General features: G+C 38.3%; 1 protein-coding gene and 1 pseudogene across 1 annotated transcript; both read left to right on the top strand.

The window, feature by feature from the left end:
- The first annotated feature begins 215 nt into the window (after positions 1–215).
- LOC123556141 (uncharacterized) lies at positions 216–6,231 on the top strand (annotated as a pseudogene).
- A 6,670-nt stretch (positions 6,232–12,901) lies between these two features.
- Positions 12,902–19,613, top strand: LOC123555182 (uncharacterized). The gene is made up of 3 exons (XM_053547358.1): positions 12,902–13,513; positions 15,002–15,046; positions 17,278–19,613. Exons 1-3 carry the CDS (start codon positions 12,958–12,960, stop codon positions 18,909–18,911), a joined length of 2,235 nt encoding a protein of 744 aa, XP_053403333.1. The 5' UTR covers positions 12,902–12,957; the 3' UTR covers positions 18,912–19,613.
- The last annotated feature ends 364 nt before the right edge of the window (positions 19,614–19,977 follow it).

Raw genomic sequence — 19,977 nt, 5'->3', positions numbered from 1 at the left:
CCGCGCCATGAGAAAACCAACATAGTGCGTTTGCGACCAGCATGGATCCAGACCAGCCTGTGCATCCGCGCAGTCTGGTCAGGATCCATGCTGTTCGCTAACGGTTTCTCTAACTGCAATAGGCTTTGAAAGCGAACAGCATGGATCCTGACTAGACTGCGCGGATGCGCAGACAGGTCTGGATCCATGCTGGTCGCAAATGCACTTTGTTGGTTTTCTCATAGCACGGCTCATTTGTTTTTGAGAATGCCACATCAGATTGTTTTTATAACGGATGACTTCTAGTTGATGCAGCATCGAGTTTACGTATGGTTTTGAGAATCGACAGATCAGATCGTATTTTTGTCTGGAGACTTCTAGTTCATGCAGTCACGAATTTACGTACGGTTTTTGCAAGTTGGCCAATCAACTCTTATTAGAATGAAGACTAAAAACGTAAGAGTTTTAGTTTGTTGGTTAACTGTTTGCCTAGTGCTGATTTATTTGCGGGCTCAGTCAAGAATGCTCCATAGAGAAGTCGCGTGTAAAACAGTTGACCAGCGTGTTTCTGGATGTTTATATGATTTGAGAATTATTGCTATTACATATAACAGGTCCTCTTCTCTTCCTTTAAATGATGCAGAATACATTCTCGATAAAATAAAACTTGAAGTATGGATCGATAGATCTGTAGATCTATCTACGTTACAGATTGCAAACAATTTCAGCTTTATGCACGGTCATTACAGTGTTGAAGTACACCCAAAACATGTAGGAATTCTTAGTCAGTGGATATCAACTTGGAAACCGAACAAGAAAAGCTCGGAAATAGCAGTGATTCTTGAAGACGATTTAACTGTTTCTCCATACTTCTACAAATATCTTAAACGTGTGCATAAAAAGTATGACAATAACCCAAAAATAAATGGCTACGCTTTGCAGGGATATAAACGTAAACATACTGTAGACAACCGCACGTTTCTTTAAGGACCAAAGGGCAGCTTAGTGTTTCTTTACCCAATCGTTGGATTCTGGGGATTTTCACCGAGTCGTACAAATTGGATAAACTTTGTCAAATGGTGTTCTACAGCCGTTCATAACAAAAGCATTCAACCTTATGTACCAGATATTATAGCAACAAAAAATTTCAAAGTGCTTCAGAAACACGGCAAGGGTGACAGTATGTGGTCAATTTGGCATATGTATTATGCATGGAAACACAATGAGTTTACACTGTACACTAATTTCAAAGGTATGAACTGATTCTCCTTTTTTTTCTATTACGTTAATAGACCCGCAGTGACCATCGGCATTTTCCGTGCGGCTTCGTATCCGCCGTAAGGGATTTCGGCAACTTTCGACCGTAACAAAAACAACATTTGTCATAGCAGCCACGGAAAACGCCGAAATCATATATGGGAAATACGTAAACGGACGGAATTTGCCGATCATTATGGGGCCACTACTTTAATTATATATTGCTGATCGGGTGTAATCTACGGTGTCCCATTAGGGCCATCGCCTCACATAAAAAGATCGAAACATAGTACGATGTTAAAAGCCATCGTAATTTCGACTTTTCAGCACCTTTGTTTCATTTTTTCTCCACTTTTTTATCAACTTATTGAAATATGACCACGTTACCATAACGCAGGCAGGCGTTGGCCCTTTCTTCGAGCCTGCTAGAACTATAACAATTGAAAAAAATCATTTTTGCGTCTTCAAATGGTGAGGGTGTTATCAGAATGTTAAATCCACCAGCACAGAACTGCACTCGAATGCCAAAACAAAAACAAAAACAGAATGGAATGTCAATATATATTTTTAAATAGTTGGTAATTTTTATCCAAAAAAAAAAAAAAAAAAGATTTACCGTCGATAAAGACAATGTCAAAGATCTGTGTGCATACAGAAAATTCACGACCAGCATTTTAAACTGTAAAAGAAGTCTATTACTCTTTGAAAACAATTGAAGTTTTATCAATGTTAGTGTCGTGAAGTCAAGTTGTGGTGCGTTACAGGTTTGTCAGACCGTATGTTGTTACAACCTTACTGCCAGTATAAATATAAGAAACAAGTGAATGAAGTCTTGTTATACATTTTTATATGCTTTTCTCTGTTAAAGCACTCTTACGTTAGAATAACGTCACGTTAACGTGCGATGACGTCAATGTTTTTATTGCGACCAAGAAAGAGCGCTTCTATATTTTATCTACTGTTTTAGGTTAAGGGCGTATTAGAATCGAAATAATTTATAACAAAAACGTATTTCAACAATATTTATACACTTGGGCGGTCACTCGGGCTACGCCTTCATGAAATTATTACGCCTGACGTATAACTGCCCATCGTGCATAAATAAATGTTAAATCACTCTTTTGCTATAAATTATTTCTTAAATACAGTGTCCCCAACAGGAAGGTGACTGACTATCTCAACTGCAGAATAACCTAATGATTTGACATCTGTAAATGGTTTATTAGTCCCCTACTGGTTGAAAAACAGTTTCGGGGACTATAGGAATGCGCTTTTCCGTCCGTCTGTCATTTCGTCCGTCCGTCCGCCCGTCCGTCCTTTCGCCCGTCCGCAATTTCATGTCCGGTCCATAACTCTGTCATCCATGAAGGGATTTTAACATTACTTGGCTCAAATGTTTCCCATGATGAGACGACGTGTCATGGCCAAAACCCGGCCCCCTAGCTTAAAGGTCAAGGTCACAATTTGAGGTCAAAGGTCAACAGGGCTTTTTTCCTGTCCGGTCCATAAATCTGCCATCCATGAAGCGATTTTAATATTACTTGGCACAAATGTACCTAATAAGACGAGGTGTCATGCACAACTTTCAGACCCCTAGCTCAAAGGTCAAGGTCACACTTGGCAGTTAACATGGCATGAACAGGGTGAGATGACGTGTCATGCGCAAAACCTTGACCCCTAGCTCAAAGGTCAAGGTCACAATTAGAGGTCAAAGGTCAATAAGTATTTTTTTCTTGTCCGGTCCAGAACTCTAATATTACTTGGCATAAATGTTCCTCATGATGAAATGACATGTCATGCGCAACACCCAGAACCCTAGCTTCAAGGTCAAGGTCACACTTGGAGATCAAATGTTAATGGGACATTTTTCCTGTCCGGTGTATAACTTTGTCAGGCAAAACAGGATTTGAATATTACTTGGCACAAATGTTCACCACTATGAGAGGGAGTGTCATGTAAAAGTACCTGGTCCCTAGGTCGAAGGTCAAGGTCACACGCAGATGCCAAAAGTCAGATACAAGAATGAATTTGTCTGGAAGAATTCTTGTTCATGCATGGAGGGATTTTGATGTAACTTGGCATAAATGTTCACTATCATAAGACAGATTGTTATGCGCAAGAACCAGGTCCCTAGGTCTAAGGTCAAGGTCACGCTTAGAGGTCAAATGCCAAATTCAAGAATGACTTTGTCCGTAGCATTTCTTCTTTATGCATGGAGGGATTTTGATGTAACTTGGCACAAATGTTCACCACCATGAGGCACTCTTGTTTTTTTTAGAATTATTTTCCTTTGTTTTACTATAAATAGCTTATAATGTAACTTACTTATTACAGGCCGTAGGGAAAAATCGAGACCAGTTTTCTGTGGTACAACATGCATGTTACATCCAATTTTTAGGTGTATTTTGACCTATCTCTACCTGGTAAAGAGTTTTGTGTGGACTTATATGGATTTTTTTTTTTACTATAAATAACGTTACCTTTTTGATAATCGGCCAAAAATGCTATATGAAAACAATTACAGGGTTTTATACATACAAATTTTAATCCAAGTCTTTTGTTTATAACATATTGTATATATAGTACAATATTTTTTATACATCATTGACAGATATCAATTCATTATGCTATACTGCAGTAGAGAAAACTAGGTGCCATCCAGTAGCCTAAGGGGAGTTTGTATTGCATGGCAATACTTCATTCACTTGTTAACATTATTATACGTGAGGAGAAGGCGTATTTTAAGTAACCACAGCCCTAGACCGAAGCAGATGACTGGCATCTGTTTTCTATAGAAATTTGTTGATCGATATGTTTAGTTAGTATTTATATTTCGAACTATTTAGGTAAGATATATGCCGCTGTTGTTTTGATTTCACGCAACCTTTGAAGAAGACTTTTCAAAAAGCCGAAAGCGCCCGATTTTTTTTTTTTTTTTTTTTTTTTTACTATTAACCTTTTGAAAACGTTATACGTAGACTGGACAAGAGAAATGACAAAAAAGTCTTTGACTGGGAAATTGTTGTGCCAAGTAATATTTAATTCCTTGATGGATGATTGAGTTACAGACCAGAAAGGAAAATGACCTTTGACTTCCTTGTGTGACCCTAACCTCTGAGTTAGTCGCATGACACGTATTAAGCATGTCAGTTCGTTTTATTATGGAGATTATTTTTGCCAACTTATATAATTGTTCCTTGACGCATGGCAGCATTATGGACCGCTCGAACGGAATGGGGCATAGAAAAGCACATTGCTATATTCACCGAAACTGGTTTTTAACCATTAACCATTTTACGTGTAAGAGCAAAATGTCTTTCACTCGTACATTTCTGATGTGGATAGATCAATAAATGTAGCGTTCATTCAGTGAAAGTTTTTTCGATTTTGCATGAAAAACAAATGTCCTCTGTTTCTATGTCTTGCAAAATCATGACAATTTTACATGAAACTAAAGACAGTAAATGTTCCTATTCACCAGGCTATAACAGAGTATGAATCTAAACGTATTCACCATATACATTGAACACTTCGTGAATTGAACAAAAAGATATCAAAAATGATAATTTCTGGCTAATGACGATTTTGCAAGATCAGGATTTCCACAGAAAACCGAATAATCCGAGGTCCTGTTATAATTTAACGAATTATACATAGAGAGCTTTTAGTCAAAATTCTAGCATAAAACTGCTGTTCTTGTTATTTTCGGGGATGTTTTACAAGGGAGAAAACGTGTGTTAACATAGAGATTATCGCGCTCACGTGCTGTTATAACACCTTTTTCTGTATGCGCGTTCCGTGGCAAAGCGTAAACGTATTACGGCCCCAAAACGGATAATTCAAATGGAAATGACGTCAACGTGAAAAAAAAAAAAAAAAAAGAAAAAAAAAACTCAGATATTCCTGCGCATGTCATGTAAATTTAATTGCCATGTTGGGTTTTTTCATGCTTTATGCTAGAATAGCGGTAGCGCATGTTCATTTCATGTTATTACATCTTCAGAATCCCTTGGGATACGTTGGTTCCCTCGCCATACGGGCTCGGGATTCTGCAGAGTCTGACGTTATAACACGGAAAAACATGCGTTATCATGAATTATGTACACAAAGTCTATTGCAATTAGTGAAACCATTAGCGAACAGCATGGATCCCGACCAGACTGCGTGGATGCTGGTCGCAAAGCCACTATGTTGGTTTTCTCATGGCGCGGCTCATATATATAGAATACTTTTTTGTGGGTAAAGACGGCTATATACCAAATATGGACTTCTTGCAAACCATCCAATAATACGTTGGTGACTGCCATTTCATCATTGTAAACATTTCGAAATAAAACTTTGATTTTTGCATTAAATTCTAAACAATATATCTATCTAATTTTATGTTCAGTAAGTTATCACTCAAGTTTGTTTCAAGACATTCTCTGGCTAACAATATATTGGGCGTTTCTGTAATCGCTCGGGCACTTTCGGATCGGACCGTAGATCTTTAATGAAGCCTTATTTTTCGAGAGTTCACTCTCGCCTTGGTACACACATTTAATAATGTGGTTTTCATTTAATACTGTATTTTCTAGGTATACACACATTATAAAACTAGCTCGGTATGTAAAACAATTTAATCGTAACATTTTCATACTTTTTTTCAGATCAAATGGGCTTAACTGTAAACTGGCAAGAAAAAGGACTTCATTTTAGTAAAACTCTTGGTGCAACAAATAAATTACTGACAGAGTGGAAACCTGAATACGACCGTGAACTTCCACGCAGTCCTGCATATCTTGATATCAAAGGCAGAATCATTCAAAATGAGCATTAAGTGTTCAGTATACTTGAAGAAAGACTTTAATTTGTGACGCATTTAAAATTGACAAAGTATTTACTTACATAGTCGTATTTACACATCTAGATGATACATACGAACGTTATTAGATAAAGAGACTCTCCAACAAGATAAAAAAAAATATTTCATATCTTTATCATTTGTGCATTTGATCTGGTATATCGAGGGTTCAACGCAATAAGGGCGTATCTACAAATAATAATCATATGTAGATACGCCCTTATTGCGTTGAACCCTCGATATAAATCCGGTGTAATCATTATAAGTCCGGTATGATATATATAAAGCTGGTATAATATGAAGCTGGTATGATATAAAGGTGGTGCAATATAAATCTGCTATAATATAAGTCTGGGGCTTCCGTGACCGAATAGTAAATGTCTTTGACTTCAAATCATTTTCCCCTCGCCGACATGGGTGCGAGCCTCACTTTGTGTAGGTCAAGTTCGAATCTGGGTCATGTGGGGTCAAAAACTAGGTCACCCAGTCAAATAAAAGAAAAAGCTTGTAGAATCTCTAGAGGCCACAGTTGTATCCCAGTCTTAATGAAATTTAATCAGAATGTTTGTCTTGATGACATTTAGGTCACATTAAACTCTTGGTCATGTGAGGTCAAAACATAGGTCAGTAGGCCATATCAATATGTAGGGCCATCATGGCCGTCTTGTTTTATTAACTCGTCTTTTCTTTAAACAACATCTCGTCCTAAACAACCAGGCTAATTTCGATACTTGGGCGAGGTGTTTGTTCTCCTTGATCATTTGATAGCAGAAATTGTTTCTGAAATCATCCATCCCCTACCTCTATTTCTTGTGGGGAAGTTGGCAATTACATGCGGAGAACAGGTTTGTACTGGTAGATAATTCAGGAACACTGCATGGTTAGGTTAACTGCCCGCCGTTAAATGAATGAAATACTGATGAAAAATGGCGTTAAACCCAAAGCAAACAAACAAACAAACTTTGGCCAAATAGAAGAAGTCGCCGACTTTGAATCACTTGCCCCTCATCAATGTGGGTTTGAGCATCACTCGGGGCATTGAATTCTTCATGTGAGGAAGCCATCCAGCTGCCTTACGGAAGGTTGGTGGTTCCACCAAGGTGCCCGACTATGATGAAATAATGCACGAAGGGGCACCTGGGTTCTTTCTCCACCATCAAAGCTGGAACGTTCCCATATGATCAATGATTGCGTCAATGCGATGTTAATTCCAACACAGAACAAACAAAAAACAAAAACAGTAACATTTGTGAATAAACAGTGTTTAAGAAATATTATCCATCTTGCTAGATGAATGATTTATTTGTTGATTGATTGTCATTTTCATTGATATCGAACAAAATTAATATTGAAAAGCAGGCTTTCAAGTAGTCCTACTTTTTCCTACTTTTCCCGCTTTTTAGGTCTGTTCCTACTTTTTTCCTACTTTTTTTGAAAAAACTACTATTCATACTTTTTTTTATCTAAGAAGAAAAAATATGTTAACAAATGTTGTTAGTCTATTTGTATAATGGATTTTGTTACATGATGTAAGGACTGATGGTGTACTGGTGAGGCTCTAGAGATATTTTTGATATGCTGCTGATGACCTCTCCATTATATGAGTTGAATATTGACCTTGATATTGGAGCACAAGAGGTTCATGTGAGGAAGCCATCCAGCTGGCTTACGGAAGGTCGGTGGTTCTACCCAGGTGACCGCTTGTGATGAAAAAATGCACGAAGGGGCACCTGTGGTCTTCCTCCACCATTAAAAAGCTGGAAAGTCGCCATATGACCTATCATGTGTCGGTGCGACGTTAAATCCAAAACAAACAATAAACAAACAAGAAAGAAAATAAAAAGACCTGATATATTATGTTGCTGGGTAATTGTGAGTAAATGTACAAATTCAGGCTCAGATCCAGAGTTTGCTGAGAAGTGACTTATACTCATCAAAGTTGCACCCAAACATTTTGGCAAAGGATTAATATTTTCTCAAAATTTGAACTCAAAAGAGCACTAGAGGCTTCCATTCTATTCCTATATTTCAGTATTTTCCAGGGGGAGAACCCACTGGCCTTCTGAAAAATAGGAAAATGTCTGGGATACCTCTTCACATACCTAGAAATTAAGGCCTAAAATACACCCAGAGCCCACCATTTCATGCCTGAATTTCAAAATTTTTCAGGGGGAGAGCCTCCTGACCCCTTAAAAGTATTGGGATACCTCTTCTCTTATCTCAAAATTAAGACCAAAAAATGCACCAGAGGCCTCAATTTCATACCTATATTTCAATATTTTCCAGGGGAGAACACACTGGCCCCCTGAAAAATAGGAAAGTACCCCTCTCTGTATCTCAAAAAATGCACCAGAATCCAACATTTCATACTTTTATTTCAAATTTTTTTCAAGGGAAGTGCACCCTGACACTCATTAAAATGACTGGCATACCTCCTTCTATACTTCAAAATTTAGACCAAATGAATGCACCAGAACCCACCATTTTGTACCTGTATTTCAAAATTTCCAAGGGTAGAGCCCTCTGACAATTCTAAAATGACTGGGATACCTCCTCTCATATCTCAGATTTAGACCCAAAAATGCACCCAGAACCCATGATTTCATACCTGTGTTTCAAAATTTTCCAGGAGGACAGCCCCCTGACCCCATGAAATGTCTGGGATACCTCTTCCCACACCTAGAAATTAAGACCTGAAAATGCACCAGAGCTCAACATTTCATACCTATATTTCAAAATTTTCTAGGGGGAGAGCCCCCTGACCCCCTAAAATGACTGGTATACCTCTTCCCATCCCACAAATTTCAGACCAAAAATGCACCCAGAGTCCACCATTTTATACATGTGTTTCAAAATTTTCCAGTGGGAGAGCCCTGACCTCCCCCAACTAAAATGACTGGGACACGTTTTTTCCAAACTAAAACATTTAGACAAAATAATCCAGTACTTCAGAAATTAGACATTATATCAAAAACATTTAAGGGGAAACCCCCTACATCACTCCCCAGCTTGGACAGAGGCCCTCCCTCCCATACCTAAGCCCTCTTGGTGCTATGCACTTTGCGGGTGAGGCGCGCCGGTGATGCTTTTCTAAATATGGCAAGTTTGTTCTCATAAGTTCTTACTATTTATCATCAGATTCCTACTTTTTCCTTCTTTTCTCCTACTTTTTTATATCGGAGGCTCCTACTTTTCTCCTACTTTTTCATCAAATGTCACTTGAAAGCCTGGAAAAGACATTCTCATCTACATTGCAGTCAATGGAAAATTATGAACTAAATTACTTAAATGTAAAATGCATTGTGTGTGTGCTGCGACTGACATTAATTTTGAATTAAAACGACTCCCTCTCATGAACTGTTTTATCATTACAGGCTTCTTTACATGGGTCTGGAATTCCAAAGTTTTTTCAAGTAAGTCAACTTGACAGCACATAGGGTCAGCCAACCATCTGACTGCATTTTGGGTCAACCACCAATTTGACTGCGCTTAGGTTCAGCAATGCATTTGACTGCACTTAGGGTGAGGCAACCACTTGACTGCACTTAAGGTCAGATACCGACTTTACTATACTTAGGATCAACCATCAATTTAAATGCACAAAGGTCAGCCATCCACTTGACAGCACTTAGGGTCAGCAACCCACTTGACTGCTCATAGGTCAGCCATACACCTCAATGTACTCATGGTCAGCCACATACTTGACTGCACTTAGGGTCAGCCTACCTCTTGACTGCATTTAGGGTCAGCCATCCAATTGACTGAACTTAGGGTCAGTCGTCTTCTTGACTGCACTAAGGGTCAGTCACCCATTTGACTGCACTAAGGTCAGCCATCCACTTGACTACACGAAGGGTAAGTAACACACTTGACTCCACTTTGGGTCAGCCATGCTCTTGATTGCATGTAGAGTCAGCCAACCATTTGACTCCAAGTAAGGTCAGCCATCCACTTGACTGCACTAAGGGTCAGCCATCTACTTGACTGCACTTAAGTTCAGCCACTCACTTGACAGTACTTTGGGTCAGTCATGCATATAACTGCATTCTGAGTAAGCAATCCACTTGACTGCACTTAGGATCAGCCACCAACATGACCGCACTAAGGGTCATCCATTCTCTTGACTGCATGTAGGGTCAGCCACTTACTTGACTGCACTTAATGTCAGCCACTCACTGGACTGCACTTTTGGGTCAGTCATGCATTTAACTGCACTCTGAGTCAACCATCCACTTGACTTTACTCAGGGTTCAGCCACCCACTTGACTACACTAAGGTTAGCCATCAACTTGACAGCACTAAGGGTCAGCTACTAAAATGACTGCACTTAGGGTCAGCCATCCACTTGACTGCACTTAGGGTCAGCCATCCACTGGACTGCACTAAGGGTCAGCCACCCACTTGACTGCACTTAGGATCAGCCACTCACTTGACTGCACTTAGGGTCAGACATGCACTTGATTGCACTGAGGGTCAGCCTATCACTTGACTGCAATTAGGGTCAGCCATCCACTTGACTGCACTTAGGGTCAGCCATCCACTTGACTGCTCTTATGGTCAACCATCCACTTGCTACACTTATGGTGAGCCAACCACTTGACTGCATAAAGGTCAGCCATCCACTTGACTGCACATAAGGTCAGTCATCTACTTGACTGCACAAAGGGTCAGACATCTACTTGACTGCACTAAGGGTCAGCCATGCACTTGACTGTACTTAGAAAAACTCAAATAAAATGATTGAATTTTGGGTCAGCCTGTCACTTGACTGCACTAGAGGTCAGTAATCCACTTGACCGCACTAAGGGTCTGACATCCACTTGACTACACTTAGGGTAAGCCATCCACTTGGACTGCATAGAAGTCAGCCATCCACTTGACTGCTATTATGGTCAGCCATCAACTTGTCTGCACTTAGGGTCAGCCACCGACTTGACTGCATTTAGGGTCAGCCTATCACTTCACTGCACTTAAGGTCGGCCGTCCACTTGACTGCTCTTAAGCTCATACATCCACCTGACTGCACTTTGGGTCAGCCACCCACTTGACTACACTAAAGTCAGTCATCCACTTGACAGCACTAAGGGTCAGCCACCCACTTGACAGCATATATGTCAGCCATCGACTCGAATGTACTTACGGTCAGCCAGCAACTTGACTGCATTAAGGGTCAGCCTATCATTTTACTACATTTAAGGTCAGACGTTCACTTGACTTCACTTAGAGCCAGACATCCACTTTACCGCACTTAGGGTCAGCCATCCACGTGACTGCACTTAGGGTGAGACATCCACTTGGCTGCATTTAACGTCAGCCACGCACTTGCCTGCACTTTACTTTAGCCATCCACTTGACTGCACTTTGGAAAACTCAAATAAAATGACTGAATTTTGGGTCACCCTGTAACTTGACTGCACTAGAGGTCAATAATCCACTTGACTGCACTAAGGGTCTGGCATCCACTTGACTACACTTAGGGTCAGACATACTCTTTACTTCACTAAGGGTCAGCCACCGACTTGGCTACACTAACGTCAGCCATCAACTTGACAGAACTTAGGGTCAGCCACCGACTTGACTGCGTTTAGGGTCAGCCTATCACTTGACTGCACTTAAGGTCAGCCATCCACTTTACTGCACTTAGGGTCAGCCATCCACTTGACTGCAGTAAAGGTAAGCCAGCCATTTAACTGCTTTAATGGGTCAGCCACCCACTTGACTGCACTCTTATAGGGTCAGCCAACCATTTGACGGTACTTTGGGTCAACCAACCATTAGACTGCACTAGTGATTAGCCACCCATTTGAACATGCACTTAGGATCTGCCATTACAGTCAGCCACCCGCTGCACGTAGGATCAGCGAACCATTTGACTGCAATAGGGTCAGCCATCAATTTAACTGCACATAGAGTCAGCAGACTGCACCTAAGGACAGCTTAAGCGTTAGCTATCGATTTACTGCACTTAGGATAGGCCTACCACTTGACTGCCTTTAGAGTTAACCAATAACTTGACTGCACTTAGGGTCAGCCAGCCATTTGACTGCACTTTGGGTCAGCCTACCCTTAAACTTCACTAAGGTTCAGTCACCCATTGGAATATACCTTTCGGGTCAGCCTCCCGTTTGACTAGACTTACGGTCAGCTAACCCTTTTACTGCACTTAAGGTTAGCCACTCACTTGACTGCTTAGAATCAGCCATCCATTTGACTGCACTTAGGGTCAGCCAGCCAATAGATTATACTTTTGCTCAGCCAAGCATTTGACTGACTGTGTGTAGTGTCAGTAACCCGCTTAGGGTCTGCCAGATTTAACGCTTGCAATATTTTAGGCAATTTCTTCAAATCAGCTGCTTGATGGATTTTTACTAAACTGACCAGAAACATCGTTGTATCACCCTTTTTCAAGCTTATTCAAACTGATCGACTTGTGTTCACTTTATATCAGAAATAAAAACAAGTTTCAAATTTCAAAGAATTGCTCATAAACTGCTGGATGTTGGTTCAGAATGGTTCTGTTTGATTGCATTAATTAAGGGACAGTCACAGCTACATATTCTCTTTTACTTGGACAAAGGTGAGGTCAGAAGGTCATGTCTTGACGCAAGATTCACGAGCGTATTAGAATAGTCCCTTATGTCCTTTTGTTTAAGTTTGTCCTGATCCAAACACATCACTTTGCTAAGGCCAGATAGTATATATATATATATATGTTTCTTCATCTATATAAATGAGGAGTATGAGGAGATATCACACCGTAGACATATGACATGAAACCCAACTGTTGAAGATTAACATTAATAAATTTATCATTTCAGAAGATGAATGTGCAAACGGAATATTACATACGGCTTCTGCTGACCCTCGTTCAAGGAGGCATGCTGGTTTGTAAAGGTATCATTGATAGAGAACTTACAGGTATTACACTTGATGTCATCCTGAAAGCTCACGAACCAAAACTGAAGAAGAAGCTTATAAAGTCCCAGTATCTCGTACTGTTTCCTAAGAATGGAACCCCGGATGTTGAAGACCTTGACCTTTCTGTGCTGACAGTTGTTCTACAAGATGTGATAAATCTTTCTACCACTGACAAGCAGCACATTAAAATTATAAAGGAAACAAGAAATAGATTAGCGCATAATTCCACGGCTTCGGTTGAACTCGCTGATTACAACACCTTGAAAACAGATCTGGAAGACGCATTGACCAAATTGTGCCTAGGCCTTGATGTGACTCTACAGACTAAATGCTCAAAATTAATACAGAAGTTTGCAAGCGAACCTCTTGATGCGGCAACTGCTTTAAAATACGTAAAAGAGCTGAGAAATGAAGACGAGCTGTTACAAGATTTTGAAGGAATGTTGGAGAAACAATCGGAAGATATTGTGCAAGAAGTCAAAGCATCAGAAAACCGCATGCAAGAATTCCTATCAGGTACAAATTATTTATTTTGTTTAGTTTAACGTCGCACCGGCACAAATATATGTCATATGGCAACTTTCCAGCTTTGATAGCGGAGGAAATCCCCGGGTGCCCTTCCGTGCATTATTTCATCACGAGCGGGCACTTTAGTAGAACCACCGACCTTCCGTAAGCCAGCTGGCTTCCTTACATTAAGAATGCAACGCCCCGAGTGAGGCTCGAACCCACATCGATGAGGGGCAAGTGATTTAAGTAAACGGCCATAACCTTTCGGCCAGGGATGCCCCCACCCCCATGAGGTACAAAGATGGTTTGTTATATACATTCGAAATAGTGAACGTAATATTAAAAGGTTGCAGATTTGCTGTTGTATGTGCTTTATTAAAAAGAAGAGATATTTCTTTGGTATAATATTACTAAAGCTAACTAGACTTAGATTTCATGCAAAAAATGTAAAACACTTACTTTTTGTAAGATAAAGAGAATTTACATCAGGTTTTAAAATGGCATAAGTTGTGAATCTTTTTAGCATTATTACACATTTTATGACGCATAATTGTTTAATATTAAAACATCAGCAGAGTCCCTCATGTCACATATCCTACCAGACTCGGGGCACCAGCCAATTCATCGGGATTCTGCACGAATAATATGCGTTATCCTTACATTCAAACATGATTCTGCTATTCCTATACGATTTTCATGCCCCAGACATAAGAGCGATTAACTGTTCGCCTGTCCGTACAAACCAGTTCGCCTACAGCCCGCATTAATGAGCCGATTTAGTTCATATTCACACTCAATCATGTTTGTGATAAGACATACACATTGACTTGCACATAGGTGACCTTGAACCTCATATGACCTTCATCTTCAAAACTTAAAAGCACAACATTTTATAGTCCTACAGCCAGCGTAAATGACCCAATTTAGTCAATATTCAGACTCATTAAACCTTGTGGCAAGACCCATACAATAGCCTATACATAGGTGATCTTGACCGCACCTCAAATATAAAACCTCAAAAAACAACAGATTAGTTTACCAGACTTTACCCTTTCGCCTTTAGCCCACATTGATTATCCGATTTAGTTCGTAGTCACACTCAGCAATCCTACAAACTGAACTTTTAAATGACCTTGACCCTCATTTGACCTTCAGCTTTAAACTTTTAACCTAAATATGCAAAATTTCAGGACCTACTACCCACGTAAATGATAAAATTTAGTTCATACTCACACTCAACAAACCTTGTGGTAATATCCACAAACTGACCTATAAATAGATGACCTTGGCCATCATATGGTAACAATCTTTGGTAATACACTCCTGACATGATTTTGCGTTTTGAAAATGCAGCTCCTTGTTGTTGTTTTTTTACATTATAAAAGTGGATGAACAAAGAATCATTTCTTGCACCTGTACTGCGCCAAAAACATGTCGACGTAACATCAATATTGCCGTGTTTTAATCACAATAAACAGAATATTTCTTTTACAGATGTTGAGCAGAGATTAATGGGGGAATTACAGAAACTGCAAGCTGGTAAAAATATTTTTTCAAAGAAAAAGTTATTTAAAGTGGCATTATGCGCATCTTACTGCACAAAGTGTTTTTGGTGAATGTTTTATAAAAGCAATTTTCGGTTGCTGTGCACTTAAATGTGTTAATTTTACGATAATGCCACATACGTATTTGAAGTTTATGCTTTAGAAATAAAGAAACTGGACTAATAAAATAATAGTTCTTTTCTTCAATCTTATACGCAGTGACCTCTCTTAGGTAGAGATTTCTAAAGTTGAAGGGAAGCATCTCCTGCGTATAGTTTGACTTTTCTGAAAAAGACTGCCCCAGTCTAAATAAAAAAGACATGTTTGGAAAGTTAATAGTTCGTACTGGTTACAGGAATAGTTTGGTATATTGGGTTAAAAGCTTTAATTTCCTCCACCTTTTTTACACAAACTCTATTTTAGCTGGATGTTTACTTGAAAATGCGCATAATTCCGCTTTATTGAATGAAATGTCTCTACTGATTGATGTTTAATATAGTATATTGTATATATTATTTTCATGATATTTTTAAAATAATCTGGCGATGGTTTTATAGCTCACATGTCACTTTTGCGATCGTCTTTCGTCCGTCTGTCCGCAATACACGATAGAGACAGCATTTTGCAATCAATTTTAATCAAACTTCGAAACAACTTTTGTTGGTGTAATATCTCGGTTCTTTTCGAAAACTGGCCAGATCCCATCATGGATTCCAGAGCGATGGACCCTTGAAGGGCCAAAATTTGCTATTTTTCAGTGGTCATATTTAACAATAGTTTTTACTAGCTGAAATTAGCAAGTGCCCTTTTTTGTCACTAGCTAAAATGAAAAGCTACCGGCTAACGTTAATAATATTTACTCTATTATTATTTTACTGGCCAAAACTTACTGATTGATCTCTGTTACTATTAAACTTTGATAATGTGGCAGTTGAGTCCAATAAGTCCAGGGGTGTTCAAAGATAATCCGTCATAGATCTATTGTAAAGCAAATATTGGATTTACCTATATTGGAAAATAAACAGTGTCAATTGGATTTAGGTCAACTGCCACATTATCAAAGTTTATTAGTAGTAGCCAGTCACAAACAAAACCATTTTCTATTAGCATAAAATAGCTTGGGCCATTTTTTTGTTGAACAATAAAATATCATAAACATAAATGATAATATTTCTTTCATGAAGAAAATATGTGCATTCAAAACAATTAAACTTTATTAAAGCTCTGAAGACATTTGCTTGTTATATTATTGACTAGCTGAAATTAGCTAGTACATTTCAAACCCACTAGCTATTTTAAAATTTCACTAGCATTTAGCTAGTATGCTTGTCTAAATTTGAACCCTGTTTTGGCTTGTGAACACGATAGAGACCACATTTTGTAATTGATTGCAAGCAACTTTTATTGGCATAATATCTGGATTCCTTTTAAAAAATGGCCAGATCCCATCATCCTCTTAAAGAGCCAAAATTTGCCATTTTTCCATGATGAGTCCGGCAGATCAAATCATAGGTTTCGGAGTTACAGCCCCTGATTGACTCCCGAAAAAAGCCAAAATTTGTTAGTTTTTACCATGTTAACACGATAGAAGTGACATTTCACATTCGATTTTAAACACACTTATATACAAATTAAGTCTCAATAATATCTCGGTTTCTTTCGAACTCCCGCTTTATTCCATCATGGGTTCTAGAGTTACTGCTCCTAAAAGAGGCAAAATTTTCTATTTTGGACCTTTCAGCCATATAGAGGTTTCATTTATGCTTTGATATGATTCCTATACCAAGTTAAAATCTGGGTCATATGGGGTCAAAAAATTAGGTCTCCTGGTGAAATGAAAGGAAAAGTTTGTTGACACTCTTGAGGCCACATGTATGAACTTATCTTCATGAGTTCTTCATGAGTTCTTCTTGATGATTCCTATGCCAAGTTCGAAACTGGGTCATGTGGGGTCAAAATCTATGTCAGTACCCAAATCAAAGAAAAACTTGTTAACACTGTAGAGGCCACATTTATGACCCTAACTTCATGAAGCTTGGTCAAAATGTTTATCTTGATGATTCCAAGGCCAAGTTTTAACAGGTGAGCGATACAGAGTCATCATGACCCGCTTGTTTATTGCAGTGTTTGCTTAATCAATCATTACAGATAAAATATATATCTTAATTTTCTAAACATGTTTTTAAAATGAAAGAAACTAAAACACATAGGTTTGTTTCCTCTTAGGATACACAGATGATTTCACACATTCTACATTTCCCGATACATTGCCTGATTGTGAGGTTTGTTCCCACGTCAGCAACACTACAACAGCAACAATTTATTGTGAAGTCTGTTGTCAGTTTATGTGCACTGAATGCAGCCAACGCATCCACACTGTTGAGAAGACGCACAATCGGCAAAGAATAGAAAAAGGTATGCCATTTAAGCTAGACATGAAGGGTTATGATAAGTGTGATGATCATAAAAAAAGCATAACACATATCTGCAAATCTGACAATAAACTTTGCTGTGAGATGTGCGTAAAGGAGAAACATGAACACTGCAGTACAATTGATTCCATTTCTGAAGAAACATGCGAGTCTAAACACAATCCAACAATGGAAATACCTCGACTACAATACGAAGCACACCTGCTTCTTACATGGTTGTCTTCCATTGAAAGAGATGTAAACAGGAATGTAGAAAGTATTCCTGCAAGGTTAGATGAATATAGAAATGAGTTATTGAAGCTATTTGATTCTGAAGCACAAAAAATAAAAGAAAAAGCTAATGAAATGAAAAGTAATACATTGAAAGAAATAAAGAAAAATCGAAAATACTGCGAGCATGTCATTGAGAAATCTGAACAAGCCAAACTTCCACTGATTAATATGACTAAATGTGGCACAACCCCACAAAAAGTTATTTCTCAATATCGGATAGAGGCATTTAGAAACAAATTGCAGTCTCTGACAGATATCAATATTGTGTCTTTACATCTTGAACATTTAAACTTACCAGAACAAATTGCAATACTATCGGTACATGTGGAGACTCCAGACACCAGGCCAGTACAGTTGTTCATGGATAATGTACTGGAACTGAAGCAGATTAAAAACGGGAAACGACCGTTTCTAACAGGTATGGATTTTTTGCCGGATGGTAGACTGGTTGCAGTTGATAATTATAACGAGAAGTGCTTGATTTACAATGAGAAGCTTGAGGAAGTAGGATCATATCAGTTATCGTATATACCACTGCGTGTTGTTGCTATATCTGAGGAGGAAGTAGTGATAACAAGTAGCGGTGGATACAAGATAGACTTTCTGCGTGTCAGTAAATCTAACAAAATAACTTCAAATAGGATATGTAAAGTAACGTCGCACTATGAATCTATATGTATGAAAGATGAGGGGCACTTTGTTGTTGGAACTGTCGATGATCATAGGCCAGTTCGTATTGTATCTCTGTCAGGAGATGAGAAATATTTCAGTATCGACTTTCAGGACAAAAACTACTCTATTGGTACCAGTTCATGTACATATATAAGAAACAGTGACAAAGTTGCTCTCACTGATAGAGATAATCACACTGTCTTTATATACGATACCACAAACAACACCAGAATCGATGTTAAGGATGATCAAATCAGAGAACCAAAACGTGTAGCAGTAGGACCGTTTGATTGTGTCTTTGTTTGTAGTAAAGGAACACACAGCATTGTACAGATTTCCCCGTTAGGAAAAATTGTAGCATCTCATAAGATAGATATGTTATTTCCTTACAACATTTGTTTCTCAAAGGACAAGACAAGACTTGCCATTTGTAATAGTTCTAGTGAAGGTGCAAAACTGCAATTATTCAAACTAGTGATTTGATTTTAGGTAAATATATAAGCATCTCCAACAGAAAAAAAATGTAAGAAGAGTGTTAGAAACAGTAATATCACAAATAAACATTTTACAAATTACTAAAGTGTTAAGGTTAAAAGAATAAATTTATTATATTCTGTGTTTTATCTATGTTTAATGGTTAGTATATAATAAACTATACAAAAAAAAAACATTGTAAGCATATTACGAAACTAAGTAAAAATTTAAGTAACAGCAGACTGTGGTTGAGTCAATCTGATCGTGAAGGGTAATAAAATGTACAACACAAGCAGATCTCTTATACAGATACATTGAATGAACAACATGATCTCAAAGCACCAGAAAATGTGACCACTTTGTAGGATGTTTGATGCTATTATAGCATAAAACTGCTTTTTTGTCATCGTTCAGAGTGTTTTAACAGGAGAGTAAATGTTAACAGAGAGTTTCTCACGCCAACGTGCTGTTAAAACATCTTTTTTACATATATGCACATTTCTCGGCAGTTCGTAAACATGTTATGACACCAATACACATAATTCAAAAAGAAATGATGTCAGCATGATAACGCATATTTTCCCACCAATTTCATGGAAATATAATAATTTATATGGACAGTATATTCATTTATTGTTTACGTTTAATGCTAGATCAGCATTAGCGCATGTACCATCCTTAAAACCCCTCTGAATATGCTGTTACTCGCGGTAATCTGCAGATGTTATAACACGAAAGATCATGCGTTATCTCTACAGTAGTATTGATTGCGGCACTAATATGCATCAGTGAAGGTCAAGAAATTGCTTAAAACTTTTATTTCCATAGTAAAATAGAGAATTCTTCACATGGACAATAAATTTACATGCAAATAAATTTGAAATGGTCATCTATAATTATAATAACAGATGTAACTTTCAAGCTATCCTTTACAATTAATGATTCCGAACTTTGTCCAAATGTATCTTAAAATGAATTGAAATACATGAAATGTCAGGTTTAATAAGTGAAAATAGAAGCGAATCTGTGTTGCCATTTTGTGAAAACTATTTCAAATATCTGTTACTTTCAAATT

Source organism: Mercenaria mercenaria, chromosome 7 (assembly GCF_021730395.1).
Source record: "Mercenaria mercenaria strain notata chromosome 7, MADL_Memer_1, whole genome shotgun sequence".
NCBI lineage: Eukaryota > Metazoa > Mollusca > Bivalvia > Venerida > Veneridae > Mercenaria > Mercenaria mercenaria.
This window is presented reverse-complemented; position numbering and strand designations above follow the sequence as displayed.

Excerpts from the sequence above, each read along its gene's own strand:
- LOC123555182 (XM_053547358.1), top strand. The coding sequence starts at position 12,958 with ATGCTGGTTTGTAAAGGTATCATTGATAGAGAACTTACAGGTATTACA. Across the intron at positions 13,514-15,001 it reads CATGCAAGAATTCCTATCAG|ATGTTGAGCAGAGATTAATG; the intron begins GTACAAATTATT and ends TTTCTTTTACAG. Across the intron at positions 15,047-17,277 it reads ATTACAGAAACTGCAAGCTG|GATACACAGATGATTTCACA; the intron begins GTAAAAATATTT and ends GTTTCCTCTTAG.